The 24447-nt window shown below is 30.2% G+C and overlaps 2 protein-coding genes across 4 annotated transcripts in view; both read left to right on the top strand.

Annotated features, from left to right (window-relative positions):
- Positions 1 to 24447, top strand: part of Duox (dual oxidase) — a 280019-nt gene that overhangs the window by 224248 nt on the left and 31324 nt on the right. For all 3 annotated transcript variants that reach the window (XM_088225103.1, XM_088225101.1, XM_088225102.1), the window contains exons 6-7: positions 6141 to 6224; positions 7612 to 7732. In XM_088225103.1, coding sequence (XP_088081229.1) covers positions 6141 to 6224; positions 7612 to 7732 — 205 coding nt within the window. The remainder of the gene's footprint in view (positions 1 to 6140; positions 6225 to 7611; positions 7733 to 24447) is intronic.
- LOC148282413 (uncharacterized) overlaps positions 1 to 24447 on the top strand; it is a 190863-nt gene that overhangs the window by 146428 nt on the left and 19988 nt on the right. The window lies entirely within an intron of this gene.

Raw genomic sequence — 24447 nt, 5'->3', positions numbered from 1 at the left:
CCTCTATGGGCAAATGCCTGTTCTAAGGAACCGACTTGTTGCGGCAAAATACCCTTTAAGTGTGTTATATATGTTTCGCAAAAAAGTCAAAAGAAAAAAATATTTTTAATTGCATGTTTACTATCTTTATCTTAGTTCGTATTTTGGTCCTTCGATCCGGATTCTTTACTATTTTATCGATATCTATTTAACATTTTTAATGCATATACTATGCGTTTTTCATTATTATATTATAGCGGTAAAAATTCAGAAAAATGATATCGTTTTGAAAAACTTCAAAAAACGAATTTGACGACCATGCTTAAGATTTAAGGTTTTATGCCTGGTTAGGTTGATTATTGGCCACTAATTAAATTTAAGAAAGTAGTTAGAATTTTATACGTTTTGCAAATATTTAAATAATGAGAAATTTTGAAAAGAAATGGAATTTACTGTCGATAACTAAAATCCCGCACATTTTGCCACAAAGACTAATAACTAAAGCAATATAAATTAACAAATTACAACAAGGTTGGAGAATACCTAAAATAAGGGAATATAGAAGTCTAGGCATTTACAGGGCTTGTGACCTGTCATTTGCTGGTTTGTGGCCACTTTTCACACTGTGTAACATTCACCATTTTGCCTTTGTTTGAACATCCATATTTCTTCAATTCTTCCATTTGTCGATTTTACTGAAGTTAAAAACCTGAAACCTTTATTGTTGTGAAGAGATTCATCTGACTGAATTATTTCACATACTAGGAAACGCATGAAAACAATTTTCCAATTTTCAAACTTCTTCTTGGACCAGTCGGTTTTATTACAATATTTGAGTTTGTTTAAATGTTTGTAGACAAAATACTGGATTTCACCCCCTCGGGAGTCACTAAGATTAACAAATTACAACAAGGGTGGAGAGTACCTAAAATAAGGGAATATAGAAGTCTAGGCATTTACAGGGCGTATGCCCTGTCATTGGCTGGTTTAAGTGGCCACTTTACACTCTGTAACATTCACCATTTTGCCTATGTTTGAACATCCATATTTCTTCAGTTCTTCCATTTGTTGATTTTAGTGAAGTTAAAGAGCTGAAACCTTTATTGTTAAACCAGCCAATGACAGGTCATAAGCCCTGTAAATGCCTAGACTTCCATTTTCCCTTTTTTTATGTTTTCTCCATTCTTGTTGTAATTTGTTAATTTTAATGACTCCTGAGGGCATCCAGAAATAAAAGAAATCCAGTCTTTTGTCTACAAACATTTGGTCAAACTCAAATATTGTAAAGCAATATAAGTTTATTATTAATAAGTTATATAAATGTGAAAGTTACTATTACGTAAAAAAAAAGCGTTTCTAAAAAGAAAATTACGTTACATAGTTTATTGAGATGTAATGTCGGCCTCGTGGTGTAGTAGTCAGCGCATTTGCCCATCATACTAGAGGACTTGGGTTTCATTCCCAGCATGATTGAGATGATTTATTTATTTAACAGGGTGTTTTTACACTAAAATATTTCACAGTCCCTGGACTGGCACCTGAACCGTACGACTGATTATCTTACCTTCATGTTACAAAAAATGATCAAGATTGTTGCAATTGGTGTACCAATGCAGTGCCCTATGCACCATTAGGTGCGGAAAGGGAAAGGGAATGATGATGATGTAACTGGAAAATTAGAGGAATTTAGAAGGATTTTTTTATATGTTTGTAGGGAGTGTTTGGACCGTTAAGGGAGAAAAATGAATCTATCATTTACAAGGCTGAAAAGGAAAATGTTATTGAATTTTTTTTTAACCAGAAGATTTTCTTCTGTCACATCGAGGATAACCATGAGCATGTAACACGTCTTTTTAATGATGTCCACATAAAATTAAAATAACAAGCGGTATGGTTTAGTACAATTTACAAATGAAGAAGTCAGATTTTTAATGATTAATAAAAATTTACCTTGACTAACTCACTGGAATTTACAGAAACTTTGTTTTGTTATAAAATAAACGAGATTGCTTTAATTTATTGCAGTTATAATTTATTAAGTATAAACATTCATCCCACACTATCCCAGTTAGATATTGACTGGAGACACGAGATTGCTGTTTAATGCGTATTTATTACATGGCGAATAAGATACAGCACTTGGTTGTGTAGTGCGAGTGTAGCAGCGATGATGGGTTGAAGAGGCTGCACTTGAACTACTTGCTGGAAATTAGCGACGGCAACTGAACTGAACTGGGCGTTGACTGCACCCTGTTCTCTTTATAGGTCACGTTCTTTTGTTGTTTATTTCTCCATGGTAGGAACGATGTTATTGAAATCGGGTTGTGGTCCTATGGCTGGTGCATCGGACTCACGGACCAAAGGTCCGTGGTTCGAATCCCACTCTACCTCAACTTGATTCCATTTTCTAATAGTGAGTTATTTACAACTCGTTGAAAATGGCCCTCAAAATTAAATATTTGGGTAAATCATAAGAACGCAAATATTTCTTATAAAAAAAATGTACTGTAGGACGATGATCTCGCCTTTCTGTGCAATACTGTTGGAGTTGCATAAATTGTTGTATTGGATTCTATAGAAAACGATGATTTGCTTCATCGGTTGTCACTCTATTTCAGTTGAAATAGGTTGACACGTGTGTGTGTCATCGATCATGTATTATGAGCCCCACAAAGCTAATCGCCTTACCTTCATTTAACAGATGATCGATTTACGATACATTTGGCGTCCAATTTTAGTGCCCTATACAACACTGGTTGCGGATAAGAAAATGATGATCATGATATTTCGTAATGTTTTTTTACTGTGAATGAATAAAACCTCTTTTCTGAGTGGTCAAGTTTTAAACATTTGATTGCGTAAATAATTTCATCATTTAATTCAATCTATAAACATTTCATCGCCAGACTTTTTTAGAGGCGCAAAAAAAAGAACAATAGGCTTACTCATTAATCAAACCGAGTACAAACCATTAGAATATTTTTATTTGCGAATAATCTGTTAATTGTTTTGATTGAATCAAGTTTTTTTATTGGACATGGTCGTTAAATTAGCGGTTTAGTAGTTCAGAATCTTACTGAGAAAAAATATTTGCGGAACTGTCCTTGAAAAGCCTTTGAGCTAAGTAAATTTCATTGAAGTTGTAAAAATAGATTATTTCACCAACAAAGAAGTGATTATTTTATTAAGACAAGATCAGAGATTAATTGTTCGGGAAAATTGAATAAAAAGGATATGTCTAAAATAATTATGTGCGAATCTGAGCATGTACTCAGATTACGTATAAATTTGATCACTTTTAACTGCGTAGAAATATGTATATATTTTAATTGTGAAATATTAAAAAAAATATATAATGAAGTCATTTTTTTCAAACAATATTGTTTTATATTATTTATAATTAAAGCATTGACTTCGTGGTCAAACATTTTAACTAATGTTATTAAATATATATTTCTTCTTCTTTTTTTCCACATCCGCTCCTAAGTGGAGCATGTGGACATCACCAGTTGCCTCCAGGAGACCCTATCACCAGCCAGCACTCTCGTTTCTTCCCATGTCAATCCAGCACCCCTTAATTCCGCCGAATAAAGTCTAAAGATCGTCATTGACGGCCTTCCAGGACGGCGTGATCCCGAAGGTTTAAAAAAAAAAGCAACTAGGGTTTAGGTTCTCCTGAGGCATGCGCAGCACGTGTCCAAGCCAGGTCCACCGTCGCATCCTCAAGACGCTCGTTATAAGAGGCTGCTGCGTCTGTTCTCGGACTTCAATGTTAGTTATAAAATCGAACCACCTTATACCTTATATTCTTCTCATCACTTACTCTCAAAACGCGGAAGTTTGGTGTTTTGAGCTTTGGTAAGGTGCCAAGATTCACACCCATATAGGAGAACTGGCATTTAGCAAGAGTTGAATAATCGGCATTATATACTTACATAGGTTAATATTGATTTAATTTTATATTCTAATATTTACTCACATTAGTTAGTATTGTTTTAATTTAATATACGAGTAAATTGCATATTGCGTTTTTGACTAGTAAAATAATATATTTTTGAATGTCTTAGAGCAGGCTTACTGACTCTAGTTGGGCAAAGTAACTTAATGTTCACGTTTTAATTTTATTTAATAACTTTATTTTGAGAAAGCAACAACATTATAGAAAACATTATATAATAATTTTCTAAGCCATTTAGAGTTTTCTACTTTTAGATATTATTTATGCATTAATAATCCCCAAAAAACAATGAAAACGATATAACAAGAAAAATAAAGATAATTATCTTAACAAATTACAAATGGGATGGAGAATATATAAGTTATGTGTTTGGACATTCATATTTCTTCAATTCTTCCACTTGTTGATTTTAGTGAAGTAAAATAGCTGAAACCTTTATCGTTGCAAAGTGATTAACCTGATTGAATGATTTCACATACTAGGCAACGCCTGAAAACAATTTTTCAATGTTAATCTTCTTCTTCAACCAGTTGGATTTATTGGATGGATTACATAGTGTGTAAAGTGGCCACTTAAACTAGCTAATGACAGATCATAAGCCCTGTAAATGCCTAGACTTCCATATTGCCTCCTTTGAGGTATTCTCCATCCCTGTTGTAATTTGTTGATCTGAATGACTCTTGAGGTGGTGAAATCCAGTATTTTGTCTACACACATTTAGACAAACTCAAATATTGCAATATTTATCTTAATTTTCTTATTATATTAGGTATATTTTTTAAATTTAAGATGTATATAATTTGCCAAACGTTATTAAATATTTGTATTTAACCACATACCGAATTTTCTATGTCTTCCAGTTTCATTGTCAGGACACCAATGAAACCAACAAGCAAAACCCACTATACACCTTCACCATAGATGTTGCACAAAAATATAAAACCAACACGACATGCATTTTAATAATCAACCCTTACATGCACTGAAAAGGTTATGAAAATATATGTTGTGGGAGAAATAGTTGAAAAAAGAGGGAGGCGATAAAGGGAGGGGCGTGAGTTTAATAGGTATAAGGAAGACGATTACATTGGAACATCGTGGGCTTTATTAAAAGGTTGTTTAAGTATCGATCAAATGAACATTATTTTTTAAAGGTATCCTAATGTGAAATATTTCCATATTATTTACTTTTAACCCTTTATTATTTGCATGTAAGATTTTAACACCTGTATATTTATTAAAATCATGATTAAAATTGATAAGGTGATTTGCGCGTTCGGAGAAATGGTTATCGTCAAGACACCTTCTAAGTTTTTTAACACGAATATCGAAATTTCTTAATGTTATTCCAATGTAAACTGAAAGACAAGAATTGCATTCTAATTGGTAAACACCTGAATTATTTAATAAACTATTTTTATTTAAAAAAAAATAGTTTATTAAATATTTCTTGTATATTTTAGATGAGTAAATTATTTGTTTGAGAATACGTTGTTTGATTAAAATATTTCAAAATAAATACAAGAATTTGCAAAATGGACTAGCATTTCATCCACTTAAATTTCAATGAGACGTAAATTAAATTATTGTGTCTGACATTATATACTACTCATTTAAATTATATTATATTATAATTTTCACAAGTATTTAAGTAAATTTTTGTCATTTTATATGAATATATATGTGTGCCATAGGGTGCTAGACCCATCGGTACATATCAATGTACTTAGCCAAAACTTGAAGGTGGGGTGTCGGTAGTCTATCTTCGTAATCGCTCAAGAAAATTTATCTTTAACTTTACCGCTAAAGTGAATGTATGACGTCCTTGACTTCCCATTGTAATTGCGCCCTTGCACCTAAAATCGTATATTTTTTTATAATTGTTGTCTTTCGAAGTGGGATTCGAACTTTTTTCATGTTTCTGGTATTATGACAAAAGTTTGTGTTGACATACTCGAAGATATATTTATATATTTTTTTAATTCAAATTTTATTCAAAGTATCAATTCAGTGTGGAAAACTGGCGTTTATTATAGTAAATAATACAATATGTTTTGTTTGCAAAACAGTAAAAAATGTACAATTGATATAATATAATTAATATTAGGTAACATATTTTATAGTCAATCATCAATAGAAACAGTAAATGCAACTCCCCAGTTTATTTAAGTCTTGTTAATGCTGATTGCTTCTTTGTCCACAGATCAACTCCATGACGTCCTGGATTGACGGAAGTTTTATCTACAGCACAAGCGAGGCGTGGGTGAATGCAATGAGGTCATTCCAGGTGCCTAAATATATATGCATAGCATAGTCATTTTTGTAATTTATTTTATTTTGATAATGATTTTTTTTACTATTACAGATGGAATGATTTATTGGGTCATTTAGCCATTTTGTATTTGAGTCCCAATGTTTTTTTGGTTGAAATAATATTAGATATTCAATAAATTTTCAATATACTCAAATAGTATATAATTAACTCAATTCTCGTTTGACTATAAAAAAATCAACAAATTAGATTATCGTAGAACTAGGTGAAAAGGGTCATAATAGTAATGATCAGAACCAGACTTAAAAAATCTACATCTTAAAATAGTAATTGACGTAAAAATAACACGATTTGACTTGGTAAAAAAGCTACATTTCTACTTGACAAGTTAACCGCTAAGTTTTGTAATAATTGCCCGCCTAACTAGGAGCTTGTGTGTCAAGGCAGAAAGTTTACTATTTTCACCAGTAGTATTAAATATCATTCCTTTTGCTTATTTAGGACATCATTGTTTCAATGCCAAATATGTATTTAAAGAATAATAAATAGTGAATATTACATGAAAATTGAGGAACGTTTTAACAAAGCGAAATATCTACAAAATGAATTTTTCAGGAGAAGGTTTTTTCATGTTAAAAATAAAATTATTACGATTTTAAACAAAATAAAAATAACATTTTATAGATATGTAAAATCCTTATACATGTACAAAAATCAACAATGTAGAATGAGTAAAATTATTTATAAAAATGTTCTATATTCACGAATTTTCACCAAAAAAAAATATCTACATATTTTTGTGATAGAAATGTATAAAATGTAAATGTATAAGTTAACTTTTGCATGAAATCATTTTAAAATGTTTTTTTGTAAAATTATATGTCCACTGACATATCTAAGTACCTATGTAAATATACACATTTAGGTATTTACCTCCTATATATTTTTTGCATACATAATAGCACAAACAAAGTGATAACAAAATATATTTCAAATAATATTATTTTATTTTTATTATACTTCTTTTTTCTTGGCCGAAATAATGTTTTGTTTGTGACCTTTTTTTCGATTTTAAAAAACTTAACACCCCAAAAAAATATGTAGACATTTCGCTTTGTGAAAACTCTATGTAGTGTAGTTATTTCGTTTTGTAAAAAATCACTTTCACAGGTGTAGCGGTTCAAATGAACCGCTACACCTTCGCATTTATATCGTTTCGTTGAAGTTTTATTTCACCATCGACAAAACTCACATGGAAGAACTCATTTCAATAAAAAAACGTTTGTTTTTTTTGTAGAAATTTAACTTTGTGAAAAGGGTCCTCAGTTATGCTCTGTAACGGCATAAAATATTAAAAAAAACTTTAAGTACAAATATATATTTTTATTTTTTTTTTATTTAGAACGGATCGTTCCTGAGCGACCCCACTGGAAAGCTTCCCATACGTAACACTATGAGAGTTCCATTATTCAACAATCCTGTTCCACAGTACATGCGCATGCTGAGCCCGGAAAGGTTATTTTGTAAGTTATTTTATTTACTATGATTTATTTACTATCATATTCATTTCTATTTATTTAAATTAATATTCCGTTATATTAGCGGTTTATTATTATTATTATCCTCTTCTTCCTTTCATAGTTTAACTTCCCTAACTAAACGTAGAAGCATTTCTGATCTGTCTTTCCTCTTCAAAATTTTAAACAATTTTATCGATAGTCCATATCTCTTGGAGCGTATTTCAATCAATTGTAAAGTCAACACGACAAGTTCATTTTTTTATAATTTATTGCCCAAAAAAAATTATGTTCAAAACTCGTTTATTTATCGTAGCTGCTCCAAATTTCATTTACTTTGTCCCCATTTAGATATTTTTAATACAAAATTTTGTGACTTCAAAAAAAAACCTATTGAAACACTGTAAAATAAAACATGTGTCAGTGTGTAATAAGTTTATGTTCCTTTAATGATGTTTATTTTATTATTAATATCAAAATTTTGAATTGGTCAACTATATTATGAAAATCCCTCTCTTCCACTCCTCCACTCTATTTCCTCATCTTTTTCAGAGCTCTTTTTTTCTCATGTCTTATATAATATTATTATTTTTCTCTTTACTGTGTAACATGTTCTTTTATTATATTCGTGAAAAACTTTAACTGGATTTATGTATTATTTTTTATATTTTGTATTCTTATATAACAACTGTTGTTTTTCCTTAATAAATAAAAAATAAAATAAAATGAAATACAAATATGAGATTCTTATGAATCCAGCACCCAAATACTAAAAATAAAAATGTACATAATATACACGGTTTTTCAGAGCCAGACCACAAAACTTCAGAAGAACATTCATCATGGTATGCTTTAAAAAAAATCCTAATATTTTTTTTACAAAAAGTTATTAAAAACATATATATGTTTAATCTCAAAATGGAGTAAATCTTCAATTTCTCAAACTAGCATCCCTTCCGCAAACCCCTACCCTTCCCTGGCAAAAAAATACCATTAAAACGTATTTGACCAACGAAGCGATACGCACCAGACGCGGAGAAGGGAAGCGGCTAGGTAGGAGAGGGGTACGGGTTTGTGGAGGGACTGCTTGTCCGAGAGATTAAGGATTCCCTACATTTTTAAGATTACCATTTTTTTATGAATTTTTGAAAAAATTTGAAAATTTTTTTTTAAAGCTTACCATGAGGAATGTTCCTCTGAAGTTTCACGGTCTGGCTCTGAAAAATCGTGTATAAGACGTATAAAAAAAAACAGAACTCCGAAATTGTTAAATGTGTAAAGAAACGAAATTTTTTATTTGTCTGAAATCATGATGAATTGATTTAAGTAGAAATGTCATTATTCAGTAGGTAATCTTCAAAAATTGTTCAAAAAATGAGTTTTTATTTTTTATAATATTTTTGTTCATTCATTTCAAGCATCGCTTCTTATTGAAATAAATCAATATCACTTCTGTTTCCACATAAATTCCATGTTTATAATTTTTAAATTTCAAATTTAGTCAAGTCCTTCACTGTTCTGCTTCAATATAGAAACTTCAGAACCTAAAAGTCACATTTACTCAAATTTAACAAAAGTCGACTTTACGATTTTCAAAGATTACCCCCTGATTTACGACGATTATAGTAATTTAAATGTTTAATTTAAATCAATCGTTTAAATATTTATTTTTATATCAGCACGTAATATAAACCAATTTAAGAAAGAAATAAATAAAAAAACACGACAGAAATAATCTCACCAAATTCACCAGATCTAAAGACAACTCAGAGAAATGCAAACTTATAAAATATGTTCTCTCAGGACCAAAGGAAAAAGATCGAAATAAAATATCATGGGTTGAAAAAATATTTTTATAAAACTGCCGTAAACAAATTCAATCAATAAAGACGATAAATACTTGATGCGCAATGAGTTTTTCCGAGTTATTATGCCGTGTGTCGTTTACACTATTTTCCAACGTTCCGGATGAGAACTCGTAAACAGAGATGCTAGGTGGATGATGATCCTCGTAACTAGTTATAAACAAATCATATGAAAGCTTGGAATGTTAGTAATTTTCTTGGCTAAAAATATTATGTTCGGCTAATAGGGCGTTGGTTAATTTTCTTAGATAACATTCTCAAAGTACACCTGCTTACAAAATAGTAACGCTCTAAACATTTTTCCCTTTTCAATTCTAACCTGTCATATTTTTTCTGACACACGTCCACGTTTTGAAGTTAAGGCATTTCCGTTCTGGTACTGTCAATTTCTCTTTCTTGTCTCAGGCGTTAATTTATATGAAAGCAGCACTCACTCAATATAAGCCAATGTTAACAGGTGGTTTTTGTTAAAACAAGCGTTCTCTTGTAAATATACCTGTTCTATTTGTCCCAACTCAAAATATGACAAAAGGTATTTATTTGATCGCGTATAAACTGATTTCGTAACGTTTCCAAACATTGCAGAAAATATTTATAATAAATTGCGTGTGTAGGGTAGACTGGGTACGGTTGACGGTCGTCGTATTTGCGAAACTGTAAGGAATAGCGGGAAGGGGTGAAAGGGAGTGAGGAACGGCGTGCCCTTCTGAACGTTTTTCGAAATATTGCGTCTAGCGTTGCCATTACTATCGATTTTTCGGTAGATCTACCGATTTTAGGAGCAATCTACCGATTTACCGAATTTTACAGAAATTTTACCGATTTCTATACATTTCCTCGTTTTTTTTTTCATAGAACAAAATTTCAATGCAAATGAAACAAACGCATGTCATAATAATTTATTGTCCGTTTGCTCACTAAGGTTGCCATTTGTTGATTGTTAAAAAACTCCTTCTAATGGATATTTTCTCACCCGATTTGGAAAGTTAAATTTGTATAACTATGCTAAATGTTATTTCAAAAAATATTTATCCTTGCTACGTGAAGAATGAATGTCTGCTAATTCAGCAACACATCTATACAGATACCTTATACAAGAGAGAGCATGAAGGTAAAAGTCATAACAATGAAGACAGAGACGTTATTCTGCGGCGGGTGTTGTCTAAAACAGATTCATTCTTCAGTTGGTTGGTGACAGTGATAGGGAATGCACGCGCGTAACACGAGCGGCGTATTTGTGATTTGTAATTTATTTTGCTATTATAAGGTTAAACTATATGTTTATTGCATAAATTATGGAGTAATTAAACTGTTTATCACCATGTTTTTTTTTAAATGTCTGAACTTTAGAATATTCAGTATTTTACTAGTGGATTATTTACCACAGTCTTTATTTTTTTATGCAAAATGATAAATAAAAGCATTAATTTTTAAAAATTACGCAATTTTTATATTTAAATCCTTTTTTTAATAATACCAATGCTAAGTTTATAGATTAAAGATCAGATAAAGTCCAGTTATAGGTTATAATATTATATTGTAGTACTCAAACTCCTATTCGGTATAATTATAAAATTCCAATATGTCTGTTTGCGTGGCATTTAGGCGCTTTGGACGTATTCTAAACATTTTGTTTACATTTGAATTGAGCCGTCATTACATGAGTCATCATCCAAACATGTTTTATTGAGGGTAATCGAACTATCAATTTTTTTATATTTAATCGAACGTCCTTCACTTTTTTAAATCAAGATCCAAAGCTGTTTAATTTGATAATATCTTTATATATATAATTCCTCTGTACGTGTGATGTCACTGAGCTCCTCTTTTTGAAACGGTTTAACCTATTTACGTGTGGTTTTCAGAGAAATATAGATCTTTGCGCTGTGCGTGTTCGTAGATATTGAAATCTTCAATCTAAAATGTAAATAAGAAGTAAGGAGCATAAATGTTTTATTCGTCGATTTATCAGGGTTGCATTCGAGGAGAATGCATTTGCAAAAAAATGGAAAGATGTTGTTTTTTTGTCCATTAAAAAAAATGATTTTGAATGTTTACGAATAGCATTTATTTTTTGTGGATCTCAATCAGATTCTATCTTTAAATTTCTTATAATTTCTACGCATTTATTTATTTTTACTGGATTTTTGGTAATACTAAAATAATATTAAATTCAATGCATTTTTTTAAATCGTATTCATAAATAAGTACACCCTTCTGTTGGTGAGAAGACCGGAGTTTGACGTTTGCAAAAAGAATGCCATATTTGAAAAAATATTTATTTTATGTTTTGGAATTCGACTATAAACAAGTACCTAGGTACCTACTTAAATTCAAAATAATATAAAAAATTTTAGTTTTGGAATTTAATCACAAACAAGTACCTATGGTCATTCATAGTCTTAACGCTCCTATATACCTGCGTGAAAAATTTCAACGCTTATCAGTTCATGGTTTACTTCTTCGTTCTAATTATCAAGGCACTCTTCCACAATTCCTCTTTCTTCTCTAATTCATATAGTGTCCATGCGGCTTGACTGTGGAATCATTTCCCATCCACCATCAAAGATGTTACTACATTATCTCTGTTTAAATCACATCTGAAGAAACATCTCCTTTCTCTTCCTTAACCTCTCCTCCTTTCTTTTTTGCTCTTTTTTCCTTTTTCCCATCGAGTAATAGTTTTGATTTGAGGTAATTTATAAACAAATACGTTAATTTCTATTTTATATATCTTTAGCTTTTTAATCTTTTTTTTTCTATTGAATATGTTCTGTAACTTGAATTATAAAAATAAAACTTTTATTTTATTGGTTGATTGGAAAAAAATGCCGTTTGCCAATAAGCTTACCAATGTACAAATAACATTATGTACAATGACAAATGTGATTTTCTTATACTTTGAGTTGTTTAAATTTTTTTGGTACTTTATGTCACAACTTGACAAGTACAAAATAATATCTTTTGATACTTGGATTAGAATAAATATATTTTTTTGAACCTGCAATATAAAACCTTTTCAAGATCAAATATAAAAGGATGTCAATGTCGCATTTTTCGCACATCTGTCGTTGTTCTACGATCACGACGATATATTATATGCATAAAAAAACATACAAAAATAACTTAAACATAGCATTTGGTGACACTGCGGATTGGGGAATTATGATATGACGTTATTTCTTTAACCTTATTTAAAAATAAGAAAAAAAAAACAACTAAACTGCAAAAATTAAAGCAACTCTGTTAACGATTGTTTTGGTAAGACTTTAGAGAAATTCGCCCAAAAGTTATTTTTATACCAAACATTTATCATAAATTAATCAACAGTTCGTTGAGTTATATTCGTCCACGTAATTTACGATATGAGGCTTTATCAAGTGTTTCGCGGCACCGGAGTCGGGTCTGTAGGTAATAACAATGGCTAAACGTGAAACACGACCCGAGATTTATAGATTATGCTGTTATTATAAATATATTACACCTGATGAAAAAACGGCATCTCTGTCACGACTGTTTTGTCGCGCCCTACCACTCCGGAGATTGCGAATGTTCGTACGAAAATCGTTTGTCAAGACGAACGTGTTGCAACGACATAAAGTATCGTGTATTAAAAAACATCGTTCGTTTCCCTCAAACGTTAATTGTTATTTGGGTGTCGTTTCTTAAAATTACAGTTATTTTCTTTTGATCGAGTTTCTCACCCTCACTTTGTGATCAGTTTTAAGCATTTAATGACGGTAAAGTCAGAAGGTAATCTTCAAAAATGGTATGTCTACTTTTGTTAAAATTTAAGAAATGTGACTGTTAGTTTCAATGTTGAAGCTGAACAGTAAGGGACTTGACCAAATTTGAAATTTAACAATTTAAAAACATTTATTTTTTGTGCAAATAAAAGTGATTTTGAAACATTTGAAGCAAAGACAATGCCTTAAAATAAACGTAGAAAAATATTCTAATAAAAAAGAGACTCATTTTCGGACTTGACCATTTTTGAAGATAACCTCTTGAAATACCTATACAATTCACCGCAACTACCCATCTTTTCAGCACTCTTTAATTTTAATGCTAAAAATAAGATTGTTTGACATCTCATGGTTTCGTGAAGTTATAGATACAGTTTTTGTGATAAATATAATTTATGTAGTATACCGCCAGAGTGCAGCGTAGTCAATTATGGAGATTTTTATTGCTTACTGCAGCGTCAATTTAGAATCCGATGGTGATGGTTGCGTTTTTCGTAAGGTACGAGTCAAAGTTTTCTATTTAAATCTTCTCAATCGGAATTTAAAATCTTGTTGATGGTATCTATTCCAATAAATATGTGATGTCAATTGTAGAAAATAAATTTATTTATCCATTTTTGTTTAAATTAAGCAATCGGGCGTGGTGTCGAATATCTGTAAACAAAATAATGTAACAAGTTAAGTATAGACATTGAGTACGATATTTTTTTCATGTTTCCTTTAGAAATTGTTATCGGAGCATTAAACATTTACTAACGCAAATTGTTTAAACTGTTTTGGATATAAAAATGTTATTTTTATTAAAACATTATAAAGTTATCTTATTTAGTGCTTATCTAAGCAATATAACATCTCCGTGCCGACAACTGTATACTTTACCCTATTTCATATTAATTTGTATTCGTTTACAAACATAATCACTGTAGATAATTTTTGTAGCGCTTTTTAAAATAAAAATCACCTCAAGAGCGCTGTACAATAAATTAATAACCCCACGCGTCTAACAGCTACAGAAGGCATCGACTGTTGGGATTCTAGTTTCTCGTTTCCTATAGTGCGGAAGTTCAGTGGATTTTTTATGTTTTTTATTTTTTAATATACTATTAAACAAAGCCATGTTTTTTTCTTTATATTCAATCGTATTATCAGCGCTATGATTTTTTTAAATTTTGTATTTCTTTAATAACTCCACGTGTGACGTAGAGGTGGTTTTTTCTTCTTTTTCTCTGTCAGTTCTGCCGATTGGTCCGTTTGCGGTAAGTAAACCGGATACCTTTCTCAGCTTTCTTATCATTGGTTTATTCATATCAACCAGTGACGTTGTTCAAAGTAGTTTGTTTTTATTAAAATATTTTTTTCATCTGTTTTCAGGAAACTTTGTCGTACAATTAAATACTCCTATTTTTACTACAAGAAAACATTTATTGTATATATTTTTCCGTAGGGCTGAAGTTCCTCATTACGAGCGCATGGACGGTTAGAATTCTAGACCCAAGACATGCAATGTGAGCATGAAATAAATGTTGATGACACTTACGTATAAAAGCTAGATTAATTAAGCTAGGTTTACAATACAAATGAACTGTTTGTTCGGTGGCATGAAAACGAAACGCCTTAAATGTTTGTTAGCATCAAATACGAACATTCGTATAAACGCTCGGTTAAATTGAATTATGGTAGGCCTCCTAAAGACTGCGTGTATTTACTCAATACCGGATGTAGGAGGATGTAGGTATTATATATAAATACTAGATACCCATTATATAAGTTAGCATTATACGTATATAACTAACTATTAACTTACAACATAATACGTACATCAATCAACCTGTTTATTTTCCATGGTTTATAATACTTAGTGCTTTGGCACTAATATTTTACTTTCTACTATCAAATGATGCCTAGAAAAAACGAAACACACTCTTTTGTACACTACCAGAAATCTCCAACTTTCTGTTATGCTGAATGGGAGATTTATTAAAATAATTTATTTTGGTTTTTACAAAAGATTGTACAACTGCGTATATTTCTGGCCATTTGTTTGATATAACTAACGAGTTATATACGTATTTTAGTTAAGTATGCAAAAATGTTCCTGGATATACTTTGCATCCCCTTAAAAAAGGCAAAATTATTTATTGCTTCATACTAGCAACGTCGATTTTATACTATAATTTTTGACTTAAAATCAAAATAAAATAAAAACTAGATGGCACCAGTAAATGAACTTGCGCTTTTGTTTTTGAGAACAAATAATATGTAATGTTTTTAGTACGTTCATTTTAATTTTTTTTTGGTTTACAAACAATGAAAAATATTATTCAATATGCAGATAAGATAGCTCTTAAGAGGTAATTGTATATGAGTTGGCTTAAAGAAGTTTTTTTTTAAAGTTTATTTATATTGTTTAGAAATATATGTACGCTTAGTGAATTATTTAATAATTAGTAAACATTTTAATTATAATGAGATATACGTTAGTATTAGGACATTTAAATACTATGTTTGTACTATTTTCTAAAAATAAATAGTCAAACAAAAACAAGACACTATTTATTTTTCATTAATTACATGTAAACACGAATGAACAAAATTAACAATACAAATAATTGAAATTAAATTATTTTTTAAAAATTCGTTCATTTATCTAAAACTAATTATTAAAAAAATGCATCGAAATAAAACAAGCAATATAAATTGAACGCAGTTATGCAGAAAGCAGCCAGTCCACAATTTTGAAAAAATGATAAATTGATGTTATCGGGTGCAATAATGTCAATTCTATATCCTGCTATAAACAGCAAGAACGTTTTCATACAAAAATAGTTTAATTCACCTTTTGAATATGGTTTCCATCACAAAAACGGCATTTCTCAATTTGCAGAAAACACCCACAGCACTAGAAAAATTTTAACGAATTTTAAAAATTATTAAAATTAGTCAAACATATAATTGTATTCTTGTTTGTACTATTGAAAAAACTAATACATTCATCGTTTATAAGGATAACAAATGTGTTAAAGTCAAAAACATTCCAACTGTTGTGTAAATTTGTTTATTCACCCTTTTCACTAAGGTGCTATAATCTCAGTTTCGCTTTTCTATGACTGGCTGCTTTCTGCATAACTACGTTCAATTATGATATTGAATTATTGTTAAAATGAATATATTAATATAAAAACGCATCTTGTATATATTTCTTAAACCTCAATAATCCAGTGTCAAAAATGTGTGTAGACTGGCTAGATCCCCTCTCTAGAGAGCAGTTTAGATCTAAATTTGCTGCAACATAATAAAAATTTTCATAAAGGAAAATATGGAATTTGAATGACTCACACTCAAATGATGAATGTTTCAGCTCTTTTACTTAACAAAAGTCAACATTAAAAGGAGGTCCTTAAGCCTACCACCCTCCCGCAGCTGTTATAGAGTCCTGAGGGATTTTCTGTCAGCTGCGCACAGAAGAAAGTTATTATAAATATTCCTAAGGAATACAAACTCTATGCAGATTAAAAAGGGGGGAGGAGGATGTATAAACAGAGCCCAACACATGGTCCCCACTCTTCAGGATCCCCTCAATGCCTCTGTTTTTTTATTATTAAAAAATATATATTTACACAAACAATTTACACTAATAAACGTATACAAATATATAGAAAACATGGTCTTAACACAGCATAACATAACATAAGCATAACATAACATAAGCATAACATAACATAAGCATAACATAATTAAAAACACGAATATTTACAATGGGAAAACGGCCTTGAATAACGAAACTCTGATCACCCACATAGTGGGTGATCAGAAGCAGAGGATCCGAATTTTATCCCCATAAGGGGAGGACAAAACAAAAAAACTCTGTAACAAAAGTGAACAGATGGAAGACTTGAGGTGTGGATGTTAAAACATATGCATAATGGTGCATGTTACATAGTGTGTAGAGTGGCCGCTTAAACCAGCCAATGAAGGGTCATAAGTCCTGTAAATGCCTTCACTTCCATATTCTCTTCTCGAAAACGTTTTACCTCTCTGATGCAGCAAATATAAATAATATGTGTTAGTTTACGATTTAGTTTTGTGTGTAACTGCTCGAATTTAAAATGAGTTTTTAGAGTTGTGTCACTTTTATTACCGGGGTACAAAACAATGAGATATTTATTTGTGGATTTTTTTTAAAAATGCGATTGTATAAGAGATTGTGTGGAAAAAATATGTTCGATAGATGCACAAATGTCGAGATCCGTGCATTATGTAAAGCTGAGACAAGCATTATCGACTAAATTATAGGCAAAATTCATATTTATGGCGAACTTTTAATAATTTTAATGTAATTAATAAATCATTTAACATAGATTTATTTGAAAATAATCTTAATAACGTGCGGCGTTTGCTTTCGAAATAACTCGTAGTATTTTTTTCTTTTCTTTTAAATTTACATTTAATTACTATTCATTTTATGTTCGAGAATCTTTTTTAACTTACTGTGATGCTACTTGTGAAAACCTGTAATTGGCTTATTTGTTATTTGTTTTGTTATATAAATATGTGATAATTATAGCTGTTGGTTATCCAAATAAATAAAATAAAATAAATAAAATAAAATAAATCAAGAAAGGAGCGTTGCGTTGCTTTGGACACGTAGAGCGAATGGACGGCGAAAGGATGGATGCAGAAAACAAGGAAGACCTGAAGGAATGACCCGACCAAATTCGACAAATACTTCAGGATAAACAACTCAAATTCTGAATAACTGTCGTGCGTACATGAGAAAATCTAAGAATGTGTATGCGAGGTATTTATGCAAAGACATATTAAAGTGGCGTTCCATTCTCTCTGCCTACTCCTAGAGGTATATAAAAAACATTTTAAATATTAATTCCTCTCATTTTAGCAACCGATTACATTATTTTTAATAATTATCGCCACCACACAAATAATATTGTTTCACATGATGTAAATTGGTTAGCATTAGTTATTAACAAAATTACATCCATTATCTTCGGTTGAGAGCAACGTCCTCTGATTTATGGTAATTTAATAGTGACAAAAATTATCGCTGTATTTTTTTTTCATTTCAATAGCATGCTAACTAAAATAGCAAAACAAAAAATGCTTTTCTAATTACATACAGAAATTTTGAAAATAAGTTTCACTGGATTTATAAAATGTTGTCCAAAAGAACACTGACGTATGTTGTACATTATTGTTGAATATGTACTTTGGAATATGACTTATTTTCTAAATATATATAAATGAAACGGTATAATATTATATTTATATGTCTGTTCTGCTTTTAAAAGTTGCAGTTGTTTTTAATGCATTTTCTTATCAAACACGACGTCATATTTCTGCTCAGTCATGTCTAATCACCTTGAAAGTCCTTTATAGAATTAAGATTAGTTTTTTTTTTTTTTAAAAGATTGGTTCTTACTTTTTCATAATTTGAGATTGTTGGTCTATCATTATTATTTATTTATTTTCTTCTTTTTATATGGATCACCATCCGCTACAATTTTATCATCAGAATGTTGAAAGCATCAAATATCTAGGAGTTTGGATTGACTCTAAATTATCTTTTTCAAAAAATGCAGACTATACGAGTATGAAAGTCGCAAAGAAAGTATCCCTGTTAGGAAGGATAAGGAATAAATTAGACATTAAAACCTCTCTGCTGATATTTAAAAGTATTATCGTTCCCCACATTGATTATTGCTCCAATATTTTATATTTAAGTAATGAAGGAGATCTAAAGAGACTCCAAATAATACAAAACAGTGTCCGGTGTACCCCAGGGATCCCACTTGGGTCCATTATTGTTTATTCTTTATATTAATGATATGGGTAACGTCTTTAAATTTTCCGAATACAAAATATTTGCCGATGACACAAAAATATACAAGAAAGTTACTTCCCTACAAGATTGTCTTGATATGCAAGAAGATCTTGAAAACTTCTCTACTTACTGTGTAAATAATCAGCTCATATTAAATCCGCTTAAATGCAAAACAATTACCTTTACGAGAATAAAAAATCCGATAGATTATTCGTATTCTCTATCGGGTACAGTCTTGCACCGTGTCCAAGAAATACGAGATCTAGGTGTAGTTCTGGACTCAAAAATGACATTTCAATCACATATTGATAAAATTATTGAAAAAGCATATAAAATGTTAGGTTTTATTATACGAGTATCTAAGCCTTTTAAAAATGATCTAACAATAAAAAATCTTTATTATAGTTATGTAAGAACCCATCTTGAATTTGCGTCTATCGTTTGGAATCCACAATACATTACTTATATTGACAGGCTGGAGAAAGTACAAAACAAATTTTTAAAACATTTGAATTTCCGATGCTCTCTTATATTTCCAAATCATGACTTATCTGGACGTTTTCACAAACTGATTAACCTCGAAAAAAGGAGAACATTAATGGACCTCACATTCCTCTATAAAATTATTAACAGTCTAGCTGATTCGTCCCAGCTCCTAAATAAAATTCAAATTAACTGTCCATCACGTGCCCTACGAAATCACCCAACCTTTAGAATACCTAGTGTCAATACGAACTATTGCCAGAATTCGTTTTTACACAGATCGTGTTCCACTTTTAACAGCTTTTTTAACCATATAGATATATATCATACAGGATTACAATTATTTAAAAATAGTGTATTGAAAACTTTTGAATAAAACTCCGGTTGGTCCCTTTTTCTCTTATATCACTCAAATTACATACATTCATATTATTATTATAAATTAAATTTCTCTTTTGAAATTTTGTATTACTTCTAAAATCGCTTTAATGAAATTTTATCGACTTCTCTTGGTTTAAAATCTTCTCCTTATATTGCTTTTTCAAATTTTAAATGATTACTTGCCATACTTGTTATTCCTTCTTTATTTTTTCTTTTTTCTCTGCTGCCATTGGCATGTTTTTATACTTGTTATACTTTTAAACTACTTTTAATTACTTATATTATATATGTTAATAAAATCAATATATTGCTGCTCTTACTATAATGTGTCATTAATTTTGAAGATGTTTTTTAAATTGACCTAAATTTAAATTTATTGTCTTATATTTCACTTAAAGATTCTTCTCATCGTTTCTTTGAATCCCTTAAAATAAATATGTGTTTATGTTTTTCCTTTTTTAAAAAAATGTTATTACTATTTTATTTTATTTTTACATCTGAGTATGTTTTTCATTCTTTATTTCCATTCTTAATTCTTAATTACTCTTACAAGTTTTCTCCATTTTTAATATTATTTCCATTTGTAAATACTCACTACAAACTACAAACCTTAAAATATATTTTTTTTTTCACTTAAATTTAAATTTTTAAACAACTTTCATTTATGTTTTCTTTTTCCTTCTCTTTTTTATACTTTCATAATTAACATTAGATTTAATTGCTTTTTAATATGGAAACTTCACTGGTCCATTAGAATTAAGTCCAATTGTGTAAAATATTAAACTTTGTAACTGTACTGTATGTTTCCTGAATAAAAGAAAATAAAAATAAAAATAAATAAAACAAAGCGATGAGGATAATATTAAGATGTGGGAGACGAACAAAAGTTAAGAAAATGATTCAACTTCTAGATATCACGACAATTGATCAAAGAATTAAATTCAATGTTGCTAATGAAATAAACAAAATTATTAAAGGAATTGTTCCGAGATATTTTCAAAATAAACTAAAAAATAATGAGTTCTTTCATAGGAACTATGCAACTAGAGGATCTAAAAATATAAGACTGGAAAAGAAATCAATAGCAATGTCCCAGAACTGCTTTATGTACCAGGGAATACAATTATTTGAGGAAATGTAAAAAGTATTAGGTAATATATAGTGTAAATAGTGAATATAATCAATAAAAATGTATATATGAAACAGTGAACAACAACAACAACAACAAACCATCACGCCGTTTCCCCGTAAGGGTAGGCAGAGAGGATAGAACGCCATAACACTCTATCTTGGCATACAGACCTCGCTTCCTCTACATTCATACATCTTCTTATGCACGCACGCCGATTATTCCTACTTTTGACATGTCCATCTTCAAGTATTTGATGGACTTGATCGTGCCATGTCTTTCTCGGTCTTCCTCGTTTTCTGCATCCATCAACATTTGCATCGTAGATCCTTTTAGTCGTTCTTTCGCTGTCCATTCGCTCTACATGTCCAAACCAACGCAGCACCCCTTTCTTAATTCTGTCAATAATGCATGTCTCAGCCTTACACACTTCACGGATCTCGACATTTGTGCACCTATCATACATCGTTTACCACACATTCGCCTGAGGGATCGCATTTCGACAGCATTCAACCTACTTTCATCATTATTTTTCCAATTACATACTTCGCTCCCATACATTAGAGTTGGAACTAGAACTCCGTTGTGAACTGCTAGTTTAGCCTCCTGCGATAAACATTTGTTTGCCAAAGTAGATTTTAGTGCACCGTTCACCCTGTTCCCGGCACTCACCCTCCTTTCAATATCTTTATCGGTCTTTCCGTCCCTAGTAAACATACTTCCCAGGTACACAAATTCTTCTACCTGATTCAGAATATCTCCGTTTGTTGTTGTGTGTCCGCTGATCTCACATTTAGTTATATTTTCATCCCTTTCAAAAACCATCACTTTCGATTTATCAACATTCATAAGCAAATCGCTTTTCTTGCATACCTCGTAGACTTTTGTTACTAAGAATTGAAGGTCTTCTTTGCTGCTAGCAAGAAGCACGGCATCATCCGCATACAGAAGACAGTTAACAGTTATACCATTCATTTTTGCTCCCATTCTTAAATCTTTCAGTTCTTTCATACAGTTATCGATGTATATGTTGAACAGTGAATATTATAAATTAGGATATTAGGTGTATATATAGTGATAAATAATGTTAGAACAAGTATAGATGTAAATATTGTGTTGTAAATATATATTAGACTATTTTAATCATCGAACTAAATAAAATAAATAATAATATACATATAAAAAACGAATACGCCATTTACATGTTTTCATAAGTAGCACCCCGGTAAGATAATAATTATATTCTCATACATTATTATAAAAAGCAGTAAACTGAATCCAAGGAACTATTGAATTATTTTTTTTACCCATAATATTAATATCAGAAGCAAAGTTAGAAATCTCTACCTAAAACGGAAAATTAGTTATTGATGCCAAAATAAACTATACATAAAAATCTACCAACCTAAATAATAGCGTAATTCAAAACCGTCTCTAAATCTTGCAAAAACACATTATAATTTAACGTAGTTATGCAGAGAGCAGTCAGTCCACAATTTTGAGGTATTGGTGTTATCGGATGCGGTAAGGCCAATTCTATGTTTTACTAAAAACAGGCAGGCCGTTTTTATTTAAAAAAAACTGTAATACTCGCCTTCTGAAAAAAGTGTTGATCACAAAAACGGCATTTTTCAATTAGCAGAAAACACCCACAGCACTAGAAAAATCTTACGGTATGGATACTGATGGAAAGATTAATGCCTTCAGAAATCTAGTTATCTTAAGTAAATTAAAGTGGATAAATTATATAATGTATTTTAATTTTTTGAGTTCACAATTTATTTATTTATTTAACTTTTTGTACATAATGTTATTTGTACATTGGCGGGCTTATTGCCAAATGGCAATTTCTTCCAACCAACCAATATAATAAAAGTTTTATTTTTATAATTCAAGTTACAGAACATATTCAATAGAAAAAAAAAAAAAAAAAGTAAAAAATATATAAAAATAGAAATAAACGTATTTGTTTATAAATTACCTTAAATCAAAACTATTACTCAATGGGAAAAAGGCAAAAAAGCGGAAAGAGGAAAAAGGAAAGGAGGAGGAGGAACAATTTAAAAATACGTTTAAATACAGAATGTCACCTAATCACATATAAAGTTTGAATGAGGTGAACTTCAATATTAAATTGAATTTTACCTCATTCAAATATTGAATGTGGTCAGCCGGACTTTAAAATATTACCAAAATTCCTTTACACGTAATAAAATTATTTTACAAGTAATTATAACAAATTAATCATCTGAGTCTTTACAATTAAGAGCCCTAATATTAATATATAATAATATGATAAATGCATAACAACTCAACTTACATAAAAGTTTTACTAGACCTGTCTGTTTTCTGTAAAATGCACATCTTAAGTTGTGTTGTCAGCCAGACTTAAAAAATCATTAAAACGGGACAAATACGTAATTAAATTCTTTTTGCACTATTAAAAAAAACTAATGTACCCGAATTAAGGCAAAGAACTTTCAGGTTTCTGGGCCCCTAAATATTCAATATGTTACCCGAACATTACAAAATCATGACCGAATTCAATTAAATAAATTTGTAATAAAATGGTTACTGGATTTAGGTAGAGAAAAATCAGCAAACTTACTAAAAAACATTTAAAAATAATAAATAATAAATATTTTTTTAAACTTAATAATAAATCAACTAGTAGGTAGTCATGTTATTGTTTATTTTCGCATAAAAATGTCTGCCTTAAAACAGGTTGTACCCAGTTAGGCAGACTAGACATAATCCAGAGAAATCTATTACATAAGTATGTATGTAGTAGATGAAGAATTTGTAATTTTTGTTAACAAACCATTATTATTATTTTTATTTTTTTTATCACTGGTCAAAGTAAAAAAACATTCTCACTATAACCAAGTATAGATTTAATTATTCACTATTTTTGCAAAAAAGCTATTATCTCAGTTTCAATTTTCTATGCCTGGCTGCTTTATGCATAACTACGTTAAATTATACTAGTTGACACCGCAAACTGAGCGTTCTTCATTGAGTTAGTGAAGCATAATTAAAAATCTCACAATTCTTTTTTCAAACAATATTTTGTAGACAAGGACTGGATTCAACTCCTTGGGGAGTTGTTTATATTAATATATTACAACAGAGATGAAGAACATTTAAGAGAAGGTAATATGGAAGTCTAGGAATCTACAGGGCTTAAATAAAGGTTTCAGCTCTTTAACTTCACAAACATCAACAGATGAAAGAATTGAAGGAATATGGATGTACATAGATTAACAAATAACAACAGG

Source organism: Micrasema longulum, unplaced genomic scaffold (genome assembly GCF_059751315.1).
Source record: "Micrasema longulum isolate JH-2025_06_02 unplaced genomic scaffold, ASM5975131v1 h1tg000331l, whole genome shotgun sequence".
In the NCBI taxonomy this organism is placed as follows: domain Eukaryota; kingdom Metazoa; phylum Arthropoda; class Insecta; order Trichoptera; family Brachycentridae; genus Micrasema; species Micrasema longulum.
Note: the sequence above shows the minus strand (reverse complement) of the source record. Positions and strands in the feature narration are given on the sequence as shown.